The 16664-nt window shown below is 37.2% G+C and overlaps 1 protein-coding gene across 5 annotated transcripts in view; it reads right to left on the minus strand.

Annotated features, from left to right (window-relative positions):
* Positions 1–16547, minus strand: part of CCDC18 (coiled-coil domain containing 18) — a 26204-nt gene extending 9657 nt beyond the window's left edge. The window contains exons 1-19 of one of the 5 annotated variants that reach the window (XR_006016449.1): positions 16345–16547; positions 15823–15970; positions 15496–15646; positions 14783–14950; positions 13756–13865; positions 12780–12908; positions 11132–11228; positions 9701–9822; positions 8528–8837; positions 8216–8319; positions 7946–8106; positions 7175–7395; positions 6291–6401; positions 5538–5669; positions 4646–4780; positions 3989–4066; positions 2390–2506; positions 873–1040; positions 228–370 (exon numbers count right to left, since the gene is read on the minus strand). Coding sequence is in view for 4 of the 5 variants with exons in the window: in XM_042030189.1 (XP_041886123.1) it covers positions 228–370; positions 873–1040; positions 2390–2506; positions 3989–4066; positions 4646–4780; positions 5538–5669; positions 6291–6401; positions 7175–7395; positions 7946–8106; positions 8216–8319; positions 8528–8837; positions 9701–9822; positions 11132–11228; positions 12780–12908; positions 13756–13865; positions 14783–14950; positions 15496–15646; positions 15823–15962 (2597 nt within the window). In the remaining variant the exon portion in view is untranslated. Of the gene's footprint in view, positions 1–227; positions 371–872; positions 1041–2389; positions 2507–3988; positions 4067–4645; positions 4781–5537; positions 5670–6290; positions 6402–7174; positions 7396–7945; positions 8107–8215; positions 8320–8527; positions 8838–9700; positions 9823–11131; positions 11229–12779; positions 12909–13755; positions 13866–14782; positions 14951–15495; positions 15712–15822; positions 15971–16344 lie in introns of those variants that run through there. The other 4 variants (XM_042030189.1, XM_042030190.1, XM_042030191.1 and 1 more) reach the window with 4 other exon arrangements.
* Between the last annotated feature and the right edge of the window lie 117 nt (positions 16548–16664).

Raw genomic sequence — 16664 nt, forward strand, 5'->3', positions numbered from 1 at the left:
TGCTATCTTAAGGCTAAATAGGTTGCCATGACATGCATTAATTCCATTGGAAAACTGTTCCAGAAACTCATGCCTCTGCTAGTCAAAAGTTTCCCCTCTGATTTGCAGTCAGTGCTCACAGAGAGACTGAAGTGTGCAAGCCCCCAGCTGAAGACCATTTCAGACAGCAGTCTTTCTGATCCATATGTCGGTGTGCAGAATACACCTCTCACTTACACTAAACCTACCTGATTGTACAATTAAGTTCATCCACCTTCTGTCTGTTTAAATCTGCTTCTTGAGCAGCTAGGCGAAGTTTCTCCTCCACCTTTCTCAACTCATTTTCTGCACATGCTTTCTGCTTCTGAAGCTCTTTTTCCAAATTGAATACCTATTTGAAATGGCATTTAAAGAGTACTTTAAAATTATATACCAAAGAAATACACATCCTTGCCTTGCAACTCACATAGGGAGAGTTTTTACACAACAGACTTCTTTATAGTCTGTATGTAATTTAAGACTAAAACTCTGCACATCTGAAAGACTAATAGTTTCTAGCAAATATAACAAGATGCAACTTTCTGAATTTAAATGCACCTCTCCTTAACTGCAGCCTAGGGTTTGATTTTCCAAGTACCTAGCCACTCTAATGCTAGCTAGAATTTTTGATGGCTCAGAACCTGGCTTAAGATAAAACAAGCCCCTAAACTCTTTATTTTAGATACATCTAAAATAATAATTATCAACTAGTTAATATATAATTATCAAAGTTAGTTAGTTAATAATTATCAAATAGTTATCAAAGAAATATTCAGATTTTATAGGTATTATGAAAACATATATAAGGCATTTAATTTTCTCTCTATATGTAGACACTTCTCACCATACTGTACCTGTTTTTCAAGTTTAATTTGATTATCTTCCAAGTCCCCATTTCTAATAGTTTCTTCCTGTAACATTTGCTGATAATGATGCAAAGTTTGTTGGAGGAGAATATTTTGTTCATTCATGTCCTGAATATTCTGACCTTTTATTTTTATTTCTTTCTGTAAATAATGAAGCTGAAAAGACATTTATTTTCCATTACAATAAAACATTTTTATTTGTACTTGCATCAGCTATTCTCTCTTAATGAGCACAGAATCACACTTGTGACTCAATGAAACTTTTGAGTCTGAATTCAGTTGCGTTACAGTTTCAAAAGTACGTAACAGTCCTCTCATAATTCATCACTGAGTTGGGCTCAATAAAACAAGGAAAGTACTAACTTCTCAGCCCCAGGTTTTGATTCTTGCTTTCTAACTATAACTTGTCAGTATTTTAAAAACATACATAACCGATTTTTAGTTTCTAAATTATTGAACTACTTTTCTTTCTGCCAGTCTTCATTTCTCAGAAAGTCCTTGTTTTCCCCTTGAGATTTTGTTCTCAGTCCTCCTCTTTGTTTCTTCCTGCCTATATGGCAATAGTCATTCCAATAAAAAAGGGAATTTTGAGTGCCTAACTTGTTTTATGTTGAATAGTCTGTTTTCTCAGTGGTGAATGCCAGGAGTAACTGTTCCACGGAACAAAAAAAAAAAAAAGAAAAAAAAGGGAAGTGTTCTTAAAAAAAAAAATCAAAAATAAATCACTAACTGTTCACTCTGAAGAGAAGTAGTGACTGGAACTTATTTAGAAAAACAGAAATAGTGGTCATAATTACAAAGCCTCGCTTGCTACACTTGATGTTTCACACAGCATCCAGTCCCTTCATATGCAGTATAAGAACAATAGAATTTAGGGCTTAGGAAGCAGCAGTAAATATCACAGGCTTATGTGTGACACAGACCACAAATTTCCATCAAGTTAAGCCTGTACAGGGTCTAGCAATCTCCACTTGACTAAAGCCTCTCTCAGCAGGTAGGCCAGCACTGACGTGATTAGCCTACTATATAATTAGTTCACCCACAAATAAAAATTCATTCTAATATTTAAAGTTAACTCTTTCTTGCTTTCATGTAGTAGTGGAAAGTATGATAGAACTCAGGTTCTTGAAGTAAACATTTTCTTATCCTCAGGACTTCTTCCTCATTAAGACAGTTGTAAAACAAATCAATTATGTGCACTTAAATTTAAATTGCAATAGTGCTCTCTCCATTTTTTCCAAGATAATGCTTTGTTCACATAATTCTGATTTTGCTAGTTCTTTCAACAATTCATTTATCTTAGTGCTTCTTTTCTCTTAACTTATCCAGTGTTTCTTAGTTACAATTTCTCCCTTTACTCTCACAAAACGTATAATCTTTCCCCAGCTTGCTTCCTATTCACAGTTCCTGTTGCAAATTTTGGCTGTTATTTCACAAACTTTTAGATTAAATCAATCATAACAAGTGTTCTCTGGAGTACAGAAGAGTTGTAAAACAACTATTACCTCTTCAGACCTTTCTTTCAGCTGCTTTTCAAACATCTCCTTATTTTCTTGTGACTGACTCAAATACAGTGCAACTTCTTCCTTACATAGATTTAGTGCTGACTCAAGTTGTCGTACCTAGGTGAATGCAATAGATTATTTAAAATTGCATGGCATGGTTTGTACTAACTAGTCTAAAAATTGTATTAAAAGGCATCTTTGTGTAAAACATCAGAAAAGCTACATTTTTATCGTAGGAGTATAAAACAGTCATGGAAGATTATAGTAAACTTTAAAACTGAAATAGTCTTCAAAAATTAAAAGTATTTGTGAAATTCAAAATTACAATACTTCAGATTGTGTTTAGATCAGGTGAGACAATCAGTTATGAGAAGATATGCCAGCATTTGTCAGTAGCTAGAATTTAAAAGCAAACAGATGGTCAATACCAAAAATGAATCCATCATGTTTTATTACATATAGAACTGCATAAATAAATTTGGAATTATCATCATAGGTGAGCTGACACACATTTTTGAAAAAAACCACTCAGATCTTAATAGAATCCTTCTCAAAAAGTTACCAAGCAGCATGATTTCCCTTTCTGCACTGGGAGACAGTGCCTGAGTTTCAGCAAATGGGAAAGGAAGACCTTTGAGCAGTGTCACCACTGTTAATCTATTTTACACTTTTAATGTTCATTCGGGTTTGAGTAATCTCTAAAAAATACCTTATAACCTTGAACTGATAAAAATTATAACAAACAAACCCCCAGAGATCTTAAGGCACAGTAATTAAGCTTTCTTAACTGTTTAGTTTCAGTGCTAGGATTTCTCATCAATGAGAATTGTACTGAATTTAGCTGCAGCATGACTAATGCTTTCAATTTTGCAATCAGACTGCCAGTTTTCTAAACCACACTGGACTGTATATCTCTGTCCCCAGCTAATCCAAGAGCTTTTTGAAGAGAAATTACAATGTGTCCTAATTTTAAATCTCTGGAAAACATCCCAAATACTATAAAACCACATGGATAGAAAATTGGTCCAACATAAGCTCAGAAAGTGCATGAAAACAGCAAAGTCCCCAGTATCTTCTCCTACTGATATCCTGAAGATTTAATACTTTGAAACCTGACTGGGGTAAATCCCCACACAGCACTGGTTTATTAAAATCCCGTTGCAAGTGCTGCACGGAAAATATTTATCAGGCAAACACTAGGAAGAGGTATAGATGGCTAAAAACATGACCAATATTATAGTATCATATATATCTAAAATATATGCCATATATAGACCAAAAGCATATATAACATTAGCTCTGTGAGACAGTGTTGGACTTTAGGAGTACAATAAGCACAACTTTGCCCTATTTGTAACTATAATAATTGCATAAAGCAATTATCCATTGCATAAGCTCTTACCGTAGGTTTCATCATGCTTCTTTTAATTAAAAAAAAGAAAACAAATCAAAATGAAACAACAGATAAAAAAGAAATACTTCAGATAAATGACTTCTGGAATATTTACTGAGACAGTTTTTCTGTAGAAGATAGAAGGAAATACACCACTACTGCAAACCTTGAAACTATTACTTGAAAATTACAAAGAGCTTACTAACTTTGATTTTTTCTTCTGTTAACTGACTTTCCAGCACCTTCAAGCCTTGATCTTTCTTGACATTTTGATTTTCCATTTCCTGTTTTTACAGATATTTTTATTCAAGAGAACAAAATATATTACATTAATATAATAACAGTAATTTAATAAAAACTTATATTCAGAATCAGGAAAAACCTGCAGATCAGTGTATTTAAAATACATGTTCTTGTATAATGTATTTGTGTACATGATACTCTGAAGTGAATTTGGTTGCTGATAGATGTCTCTTCATATTCTTCAGCAGCAGGCATTGTTAAAAGGAATAAAACATTATCGTACTAGAACATTCTTGGTTTTTCACCTAGTGCAGGATTGATGCAATCATTCTTTATCCAGATCTCTTTCCTTTCATTAGAGAGAAAAGCCCAAGGGGCAATCCAGAGGCATAAAGACAGAAAATACTGAAAGGTCATTAAAATTTGTACAATATATAGCAGTAGTAGCAGTAACTGGTGACTACACTAGATTCAGTCAATTACTCAAACAAGAATTAAGAAGCTAAAACATAAACATCTTTCATTTTCCCCAATTTTCCCATGTATTTAAGGATATGCTTTTCATTATTTTTAGTCACTTGTTTGATTTTCATTTAAAGAAAGTCAAGAGCCAACCTTACCTCTCTGCTTCCTATTAACAGCCCATCCAATGACTCAATGTGATGCTGTTTATATATAACCTCTTGTTGTAAAACAGATATTATTTTCTCTTGTTCAATGAATTCTTGATGTTTCTTCCCCAGCTGTGTCCGAAGCTGTCCGTAAGTAAATCATAATTTATTGTTTTAATAAGAATTTGTGCATCTAAATATGTCATTCAGTTCTATTCACCCATCATCTTTATAATGAAAATTAAATACATTCCTGCCATTGGCAGTATTGCACAGTCTTAAAACTATCAAGAAATCCCAAGCACTTAATATTTCAAATGAAGGAGAATGAAGGCAGACAGAGTATAATTGTCTGTCACCAGCCAAGACAATAAGACATGCATACATTCCTTAGTAAAAGATGAGAAGTTTCTTGAACAGCTAGAAATAATCACAGTTATATTTCTAATCACACGGAGAAACAGACTTCTTCTCTAGAGACTGAAAAACCTACCAACAATTCTCCCTGAATGCAGATGCTCATATGACTCAGACTGGCCGAGGTTCAGCCAACAAGAGAACATTTTTAGAAGCTGTCGTGCTTTAAACCCATTCACTAGGCACTAAAGCTATACTTTTTTTTTTTTTTTTTGGGGTGTTTGGAGCAAAGAACAACAGTACTTTTCCTAACTCCTTATCTCCTTATTTCTCTTCAGCTGAGCAGGATATGAATATTCCAGAGGGAAAGTTGTATAGCTAGTTAGATGGAAAATGTACTAAAATCAGGGAATGTAGGGAGAAGAAGGAGCTTCTTGACATAACTTTTTAAATGGATGTGCCTCGAAATTACAAGACAAATAAACATAGGAAAAAGTTACCAAGTATAACACTCATACATAGTACCACATGATAAAGGTCTTACTAAGTCAATCTGTTTCTCCAATTCTTTGTGCTGCTCAAAGTGAACCAACTTTTCATTTTCAAAAGCAGAAGTTATTTTCTCATGTTCTTCACTGATAGTGGTTTCCAGCTCATGAATGCGTCTGTTTTTACCCTGGGAAGCAGCAACAATAAAAGGACTTAATAAAAACATTTAGCTGTGATATTAAGCGGTGTTTTATTTGATCATCTAGTTTATAGATTTCATAAAGGAACAACAAAGAAAATACTAAAGTTACACAGAGCATGTGTCATCTCAGAGGATGTCACAGCTGTAATGGAAGTATAGAATGTCAGTAAATCTGGCCTCTACAGAGACAAGGTGTCTGTCAAGATGGACTATGGCACAGATAACAACTTCTGACAAAAAGAAATTCAGTGTTCATATGAATAGATGGAATCTTTAAAACACCATTTGGAAGACTTTTTTATTTACAAATCTACATGTATGTCGCTGAAACCAAAGGCAATTTTACAGGGCCAGATCTTCATTGCACGTATGACCACAAGGAAAAGGCAGCATGTTCATTAATAACTTACCACATTCAAAGGCAGGGAATAAAAGATGTTTTATTTCAAACAAGATTCAGTTTTTAAAACCTGTGTTCCCTAAAATCTGCATTGATTATTTAGCAGATCTGAAAGTCTACACATTTTGAATACAGGGAATACTACTGTTAAGTTAAACTTTTATGTCTTGTTACAGAAATGTAGTTTCTCACTGAGAACATTTTACCGTGAGTTCCTGTTCCAACTCAGCATTTCTTTCTGCAGCACTGGAATAAGCAATAGTCTTTTCTTCCAACTGTTTCTCAAGTGCAGAAAGTTGAGAAGATTTCTTTCTTACCTGAAATTAAATATGGCACAAAACAGCATGTAGACAACTGCTTCAGGTTTATTCAAATATTTGTATACAATTTCTTATCACCGATTCCATTTTAGCTACTACTATAATATTTTTAATAAATTGTTTGGTTGATTTTGTTGATCTATCATCTTTTATTACTTACAGAGAAAGATTCAGGACAGTTTACCTACAATTTATCCAATTAATTATCAGTGAAATAGCTATTACATATTTATAACATTTACATTCATTACTAGGAAATACTGCAAATCCCATTAGCTGAACTCTATAAACCCATTAGCACCAGAATGGAAACATTAGCAATTTAACTTATTCACCCTGAGAAAAGCAGAAGCTTAAATTTTTTCTTTTGTGTCTCTCTGGTAATGGAGTTCATCTCTGGCAACTACACTAGCATTTAATTAGGAAAAATACAATTCCTTCAACATCTACTTCCTAAGATTACCCGTTAATTCAACCACACCAAACCAACAAGACTGTGCACATTTTCCACATAACAAATCAAACTAGTAGCAGAAAAGCCTACCTACTACACCAGCTTTAAAACAGTATTTCTGAGAATTAAAAAATCAAGGCTGCTATCTTAAGTCCTTCTGCTTGCTGAAAAGTTTAGTTTAAAATTTTCTCAAATTAATCAGATTTTAAAATTATTATAGCAATTGCAGTTTTTCCATAACTATTGTCTTCACTAGCTTTGATTACTGAACTAAAGAAAAAGTGGCATATTCTTTTCAGTGTCATTAAAAACTTACTTCTCTCTCTAAGCTACTAGTTTTTGAAGCCTTCTTCAATAGGTCTTCCTGTATGATTTGAAACTGACTGGTTCTTTGAGCCATGCTGGTCTTCAAAGCAGAATTCTCATCATCTGCTTTTGTCAGTTTAGTGCGTAACTCTTTTATCTCTTTCTGGAATTTTTGCCTCAGCTTTTCAAATTGTTTGCTTATAAGTTCCAACTGTTGACATTTTCTCCTCTCTCAAAGTAGAAAAAATAAATTTAAAATTAATTTATAAAAGAACATGCAAACCCATAATGTAACTGAAAGCAGAGACTCATGAAAACAAACAACAAAAACCCCAACAATACTCCAAGAAACAAACAAACAAACAAACCAAAGACGGCATCGTCATGTAGGTGCCCTGACATAATTTCATGGAGCAGTCCTAACAGCAATGACAGAAGCAATCACAGAAACACTGTGACAGCAGGATACAAAGAGTCAATAAAAATATGGAGACCTTAGCACAACCTGCATAAAGAAAAAAATACATGGTTCCATTTCAACACAACTCCTAACTTGGCTATTGCTGAATGAGCAACTTAAGTAGCAAAAGAAAGGAATATGTTGTGTCTGGAGAACATGACAGTTTCCAAGGCAGCAAAATGCTCCCTGTTCAACCAAACCATACCTGTTAGCTCAGAGGTACGTTTCAAAACAGCTATAAAACTAACTTGAATCCCTCCAGAACATTTCTGTTCTGTGGATTAATTAGACAGAACTGCACAGCTATTTCAGCAAGCTTACCTCCTGGATTTCTGATCAATTTGACAGGCTCCATTTCCAGGTGGCACAACCTGCTGTTTTCTTGTCGTTCATTACGATTACAAAGATGCTCAGCTTCAGTACAGATGGTTAAGTTTGCACAAGGCTTTTGACTTTCTGCTTCCTTCATTGCCAGTTTAATGCTATTATAAAAGAGGAGACAACTATTAAACATTCTTTCTACACGTTAGTTCTAATACCGCCTTATTAACTGCCTATTCTTGCCATAGTTCAGTAACCAGAAAGTTATACCTTAGGTCTGCAATCAAAGGTTTACTTGATTCACCACAAGATTCAGAGGTAGCTTCTTTTGTTGAAGAACTCCATAACTGGTGTTTGAAATGGTGCCATTTAAACTATAAGTTAACAGAAAACAAAGATCAATGAAAAATCAACTTTTTATTGCTTCACAGCCTCCTTAATTCATGTGTTATACTGGCATATAACTTTTAAGACAGTATATAACTTTTAAGACATATGCCAGGATGTTAGAAGTTTGGATAAATCAATCCTTAAAATTATTCAAAACATAATACACTGTTAAGACTGTGTTAGTTACTCTACCTCTTCAGATGTACTTAAAGACAGCTGAGAAATAATGGTTTCTAATATGTTGAGCTCTTCCCTTGAATCCTCAATTTCTTGACAACATAATTTCAAGTGGTTATGTTGCCGTGCAGTAAGTGCTCTCAGCTCTTCATTTTCACTTATTAGAGCACTTTTCTCTTTAAGTACTATTTCTTTTTCAGAAAGTTCACTCTCAAGCTTGATGATCTTCTGATCAGACTGACTCAGCATTGATGTCATTTCAGTGTTCTTTGCCTCTAGAGTTTTAATTTCTTCTTTTGTGTTGTGATTCTCTTCCTTTAATTGCCTAAAAAGACATTAAAAAGATATAGCTCAACATAGAGGATTTTCATTATTAGAAGCAGAGAATTATTAAGGAGACTCAAGCTAATGTAAGGGTGCTCATACACTGCCCATTCCTGCCAAAATGGCCTAAAGAACAACAGTTAAGACAGGAATGTGAGCGTGGACAACGCATGTAAATTTGAATACCCCCAAAATATCTGTGCAGGTGTTTGTCCAAACCTAACAATTCTAAAGACAACCAGCTGATGGTTGTCTTCCCTCATTAAAGCAATGAGGGAATTACCAAAGAACTCCTGAAAAAAAGGGGGGTTCAGCTTGAAATGAAACATACAAGCATAACAACGTGTTAACAGTGGGAGTTGGGACAGAGAGCAGTCAAAACCAAGTTTGACTGTTCCATAAGCTGCAGTCAGCATCACAACCTCCACTGAGGCCTGAGTGCGGCCTCCCCATCAGATGCCAAGAATATCCTTCATTCTAGCTGGGACTGCCACCATGATATGCAAGAGGCAGGGACCCACAGCTGGCAGTGCAAGGGGACTCCCTGGGTGCTGCTCACTGGCAGGTGCATGAGCACCCCACGGGCAGAGCACAGCTACACAGCAAACCAGAGCAGCCACAGAGCCGTCAGGAGCAGCCAGCAACCCAGGGAATCAGTGTCCCAGAAGGCTTGGTGGGGAGCTTCTTACTGGGAATGAGTGGCAGCAGGTGGGATTAAAGTGTTTAAAAATTAGTTACAGAAAATAGGTAGAAATGTATTGGTTTGAACTACATGAATTGAGTAGCATATTCACAGTGACATCTGCAACATGCAATTTCTTCTATAATAACTGTGCAAAGAATTTTTAAAAGCCTTTGTGTTACCTTAGTTGCTCCTCTAGGATGTCTAGATCCTTTCTGTAGCTGATACACTTTTCATTCAACTCCTCTTTTTCTTTTTCACAATTAATTAAACGTTTTCCCAATACCTCGTCTTCAGCTTTAGCCTTAAAAAGCAATTTTTTTTCATCACTGTACAGCAATAAACTAAGCTTCCATGGTCAAGAGGCTATTTTTAAAAGAATTATTATAAACGCTATGCTCTTGCTGGTAAGTTAGTAGATAACACTATTGCTCACTATTGTGAAGAGTAGAGAGGCAAAGAAATTTTTCTGTCATTTAGGAAAAAATTAACTGAGTATTTTAGGGCATATTTATCGCTAACCCGGGCTCCGCGGCTTCTGTGGCAGAGCGCGAGGTGCTGCGCTGTTCCGAGAGCGTCTCGTTAGCACAGCCGCTCGGCAGGATCAGCCACACACTCACACACGCGTGCACGCACAAACGCACGGGCAGCTTCAGCAATACGGTCGATGGCAAAGAGGCGGGAAGGGTCTCTGCACTGAATTCCATGAACAGAGGTTTATTGCATTCACACCGTGAAGGAGTCAAGAAGCAAAGACAAAAAACAATGGAGGGTCCAGGTTTAAGTACCAGAGCGAGCCGAGCACCAGGGACCAATGATCTGGGGGCACGGGGGCAGTACACAGGCAGGACTGGGGAATGGGGACCCATGGGGAAACTCTGGGGGAGTGGCGAGGGGCAAAGGCCAATGGGGGAACCAATGGGGAGAACTTTTTGGGACATGAAACATATAAGGTAGCAAGGGGGTGGAGGGGCCACGGGTCAACCAGGGAAGCAGAACAATGCATCCTGGGAGAAGCCTTTCTGGTCACCCTAACCTGAGGAGGTTCTTTTGGTACCAGGAACTTGTCCCACCAGTGGACTCTCTTTGTCCCTTGCAACGTAGCCTCACCAGCCACCACAAATATTTGTGGTTGGCAACCCTGTTCCACAAGGAAAGAAGTCTAATAAAAAAAAATTCTCTGTAAGAGCTAACTGTATTTTCTCCTCCCACAAGGCAGTAAGGATTGACAATTTTGATCATTGGAACTTTGGGAGAAGAATTCCTTTTCATCTTAGCTCTTCTTCAGCACATGGTTTATTGAACAGCTTATACATATGGAGAAAAATAATTCTTTTAAAAGGATCTTGTATTTCTAAAATGTAAAATTCCCAGCTGGCAAGCAGGAGACAGAAGAAACAGCAGCAGTATTAGGATACTCCAAAGATGCAAACTCCAAAGATCCAGACCATGCAAAGACAGTGTAAAATTATATAACAATTTATCACCATAAACAGTTGCTTACCCTGTCCCACCTCTTGACTCACTGATGAACTTGTTGCTATTAGCTGCCTGGCCTATTGGAATAAAATTCTTAATACCATGGCAAATACAAGTGAAGAAAAAACCCTCACCTTTTCTAATTTTTCAGTTAGTTCTGCTTTATACTTTGTGAAAGCTCTTGTCAGCTCCTCCACGTTTAACAAAGCTTCATTTCTCTGCTGTTGTGCTCTAACAAGCAAAAGATGCAAATCAATTTTAAAACCTACAAACTCCAGCTATTAATGTAACTATCTTCTCCAGTTACTAAAAACAACTACTACAGTAATTAATCCAGGTACTTCCTTTCTTCTTCCAACTTTCCAAGCCCCAGATATCACGTGAAAATGTCTTCCAAGAAACAACCCAGACTCCCACCTTTTTGCCTCTCATTCCACGCCACTGCCTCTTCCCCCATCATTACTCATTACGGAAGAAGCTGGCAGAGTAACCTCAGGACAGCTCAGGTATGCAGTCTGTTCAGGACAGCCAACACAGGCACACAAGAATTGCTGCTGCTCCATAACATTTCTCTCTTCCACTAAGGGAGTTGTGGGGATAGGGCAGTGCCTCATCAAAGTACAACCAACCCTCAGATCGGTGTCTCTCACCACCACTGCCCATTTGAAGACGGCAAAAGTATTCAGAGAATGGGATAAAAGCATTTCAGAACAAAAAACCAGCATTAGTCTAAAGCACTTCAGTTTACCTGGATTAAGAATAGTAAGTTGTTGGAATTAATGATTAAAAGTAAACCATAATAATTATTAATACTAACCATAACGTCATATGTTGCCTGTAACACCTGGCAGAAGCTCAGCTTTTCTGAAGTACCAAAATATTTACATTTGCAACTAGTAACTAAGTACAGCTAGTTTCCCACATGCTCTGAATGAACAGCAATCATAAAGCAAAACATTTATTCAACCAGTAGTGCAAGCCTTATAGTATTTCAGGTTTTCTTGCCCTAAGAAGGTTAGAAGTAATTTCATGGGTAGAGGCACAAGTTAAACAGAGTTTGCATTTAAATGGTTCAAGAAATGCTTTCCCAAGCCATTAATTCAGTTAATTTTTGCCCCAGGTAATGCAGTTAAATTAATAGGGCAGGTAGGGATCCTTTTATTTATTCCACTCCTTTAAAATCACATTTTGGAGGTGATAAGAGTGTTTATAGCAACTTCCAATAGTCAAATTCCCTAGCCTTCCCAGTGGTGATGGAACCACTAGGCCAAAGGAGGCAATAGGAGAGGGAAATGGGGATTGAGATGGAATTACAGCACCCTTTTCAACAGTACCATATGGACAGGTAAGATTAAGGATAACATAAAAATGCTCTCTTGATTGAGTTGTGCTTTTATCACTTTCCTCACACCAAGGAATATTGCTGAATACCAAGTACTGAGCATACACTGCAGGTTCTTGCAAGACAAAGACAAAAATAATTCAGGAAAAATATATTCTGGACACTGAAGCTTTCCACTGTAATACATCCATTCTGAAGAAAAAAAAATAACAGCTGATAAACTGGTTACTACTTTGTGCTATCAACCTGCAACTACCAGCTAATTTCAAGATTTTAAATGTGTCTATTTAAATAATCATTACCTTCCCACAGAATTTCCCCTTTTTTTAAAAATAACATCCTTAAAACAGAAAAGCAATTTGATTCCACAAAGCAAACAATAGAAATAAACACTTATGCTCTACTATTCTAGGTTTCATTTAATAAAATTAGTTAGTTACCTCTTTCCTTGCTTGCTTTGTTCAATTAACTCCATTTTCAGATTTTTATAGCCCTTTTGATATCTTTGCAACATGTGTTCTCTTTCCGTTGCTGTTTTCTGATTTTGATCTAGTCTATCTTCTGCATCTCTAGCAAATAAACAAAGCATAATAAAAAAATAAGAACGTTTTGTAAAGAAAATAGATTTCTGTTGTTCTTTTCTACACATGATGTTCAAGAAGTGCTAGACAAATATGCTGTAACTCTCAAAACTAGGCTAGGAACACTTGTAGTCTCCAGACTCCCCAGGAATATGTCTGCAGTCTGGAGTGGTGTCTAAGACTTGTCAATAGGCACCAGGTGTCACAACTGCCAAGGATCCAGAGAGCTGTCTTTGTGTCATGAGCTCTGATCATAGAAATCATATTTGCTCTGCCAAGAGGTGTGACTGGGAAAGAACACTAAAATACAAATTTAACATAAGTATTTATACTTTTTTTTTGAAGACAGACTACTGAGATATTTATTGAATATTACATAACATGAGGTTGTATGGCAAGTTGACAACCAGGTATGTCTTCCTGACACCTCTGAACAGTGTTTACCTCAGCTTTATTTGGCCATTTGCCTTGATTGATGTATTCCTGAAGAAAGAATCCTTTATATTACAAAGAACATGGTCATGTTTAGAAATACATATGCTTGTTACATGAGAATATATGTGGTCATGTAGCAAACAATCACTCTGTCCAGTTGCAAGGGCATATCCATATTCAGCACACACTATAAACTGGTTTCTTTTACCAGTCTTTAGTAGTTTTTCTCAGTTTCTTGAAGTACATTCAGCACAAGCTAAACCACCTCCCTCCTCCTATAAATGGCTCTGAAGTTGAAGACCCAGATTACATGACCCACGCAGTACCAGTCATCCCTAAAAAGAGATTGAACTAGCAGTGAGACAACAATAAAATAATGATTTTAAAGTACACTTATTACTTCAGAATTTTATCTTGAGCTGAAACGTCTGCTTCCAGATTTACAATCTGTTCCTTCAACTTCGGAATGCTGACTAAATGTGTACCTAAAGCGGCCTCAAGATATGAAATCTGAAATACAAACATATTTGGAGTTACATTAACATTTGCATATATACAGGTGAGAAACATAAGAACAATCTGCTTACTGAATGACAGCGCTCTTAACCTTACTGTAAATTATGTTTGTTCATAAAGTCCAATTTTCTGCTCGTTTAACATTCCTTCCAGTTCCAGTGTGACATGATGTCTAGCAAAATTATTTCTTTATAGGTTGATCTTGTCTCTTGCTTTGCCCCAAAAGTTTATATTCAAATATTTCTTCTTTCAGTGCCAGGCAGTCAAACATTTTGTTTATCTATTTATTTGTACTGTTTTGGAGATAACATTTCTCAAACGAAATGCACTAAGCATAGCTATATAATATTATATATAAACCAAATAAAAGAACATAGTTGTCCTGAAACAAACCTGTACAGACAAGTGTACACTAAATCAGTAATGATTTATTAGATACAATATTCCCTTCTAACTCACCTTCACTTTTTTCAAAATAGCAATATTAATCCAACCTGAGAGATCAACTATTTTCGTTTCCTAGACAAATGACTACTGTGCCATTATTGTTCCCATTAATGTCTATGTAGCTCAGACACATGAATGTACAGTACTAAATACACTACTGAACTATTTTCTTTCATAGTGTATTTTTTATTTTGTGGCTTACTGTCTTTAGACTAAACTTTGGAACATAAACAGATGGAATTCATAATTAATATAGTTGTTTTGCCCACGGAGAAATAGATTCCAAAGTATTCAGTGCAAGGTTAATACTGAATATTAAATATATACCAAATATTACATATTACACAGATTAAGATAAGACAAAACCCAACATATTCTGCTTGGAATTATAAACTCAAAAATCATGGTCACTGGGTGTCTTGGGGTTTGTGTTTCTCTTTGATGAATACACTAAAGATACATACTTTTGCTTTTGACTGCATCAATTCAAAGTTCATTGTTTCCACTCTGTTCTTTAGGCAGTGGTTCTGAGAAGTCAAAGATGCATTTTGCTCATGAAGGGCATCCAACTTCTCCTGAAGATGTTCATTTTCTTCCACAGTTTTATCCAAAGTTGTGGATACTGAGTAAGACTAGACATAAAAATACATTTGAGTAAGACTAGACATAAAAATATGTCATAGAATCATAAATAGTTTGGGTTGAAAGGGAAATTTAAAGGTCATTTATTCCAACCACCTTGCAAAGAGCAAGGACAACCTGAACTAGATCAACTTGCTCAGAGCCCTGTCCAACCTGACCTTGAATGTTTCTAGGGATGGAGGATCTACTACGGCTCTGGGCAACCTGTTCCTGTGTTGCGCCACCCTCATAAGTAAAACACTTATTACATCTTGTTACAGCTAATCTAAATTAGTTTAAAATCATTACCCCTTGTCCTACAGCAACAGGACCTGCCCCCATCTTTCTCACAAGCCTCAAGTACTGAAAGGTGGGAGCAGAAACTTAGCAGAAGAAATGTACTCAAATGATACTATGCTTAAGAGGACTCACTTGGTATCATTGTCCGATGCTACAGTGTATCTACTCCAAGCCCAGCAGCCAAAAAATGTTCAAAAACATAGCAAAGAATAGAAAGCCAAAGTTCTAAAAAGAAGTAATGAAGAGAAATATTTACTTTGGATTTTCTTTGAAAATCCTGGTGAGATGTTCTACCAGAATTCTTCTTACAGCTGGAAAAGCCTTGACAGTTGTAATTCAGCTGTTCAAAGTCCTCCAGACGGGAGTCTATCACCTCATCGAAGCAGTGTCTGTAATGTTCACTTGTACTAGTGTTCGAAGGGAGAGCAAAAAGTCACTACCCCGTTTTTCTTTTTTAGGTTGCTCATAAAGACTAGTCAAATGAAAAGCACAAAAGGAGCTAATTCCAGTAATCTGTCACACAGAATAAGGCAGATTCACACTACAAGAGACAGAAGGCTCTCACTCCCAGACACGCTCATACCTGGAAAGCTCTTTCTCTACAGTTTGTAGGTTTTTTTCAGTTCTCCTCAGCTGATTCTGTAACGACTGTACATTTGCGAGCAGGTCTTCGTCAGCACCACTTTTAGAGCAAGTCCACATACTACATTCCATTGGTAACATGCATAAGGCTAAAGTAATATTTAATATTAAAACACTGTTAAATGTGCATAAAGACTATTTGCAAAGATTAAAAAAAGGAAAGGAGAAAAAAATACAATAAAGAGAATACTGAATTTCCAAATGTAGACGTACATTTCACACACTACGCTTTCCCATGTACACTAGATAAAAATAACAAATTGTCTCTTTTGTGAGGAGTTCTATATGCATTCACGAAGTACAAAAAGCTTCATGACTTGCCATATATGAAAACCGGAAAAACTTGCTATATATTATTTGCCAAAAATCTGTCACGCAGCGCATCCCAGAGATCTGGCAGTCCCGTGCACCTGGCGGGGAGCCCGAGAAGCGAACGGCACACACGCGAACGCGCAAAACTTGCCTCGCTGCCCGTGACCAGCGCAACGAGAGACGAAAGCGAACCGGGCCCGGGCGGACGGGCAGCACCAGCGCCAGGGGCCCGAGCTGGCGGAGAGCTGCGGCACGGGGCACTGGCGGCCGTCCCTCGGCTCCGAGCGGGTCGGTGCCGGTGGCGGAGCCACCCCGTGCCCGCCACAGCAGCGCCCAACGCCGCTCGCACCGCGCGGGGCCCTCACGGCGCAGGCGCGGCCCCGCCACCCGCGCGCTGGGGCGGGAGCAGCACGCGCCGCCGCGGTGCACTGTGGGCGGGCGGGACGCGGCGGCGATTGGTGCGGCGGGGGG

The sequence above is a fragment of the Corvus kubaryi genome, unplaced genomic scaffold, assembly GCF_017639235.1.
Source record: "Corvus kubaryi isolate FWS band 111438036 unplaced genomic scaffold, C.kubaryi_AGA036_p1.0 37334, whole genome shotgun sequence".
Taxonomy (NCBI): domain Eukaryota; kingdom Metazoa; phylum Chordata; class Aves; order Passeriformes; family Corvidae; genus Corvus; species Corvus kubaryi.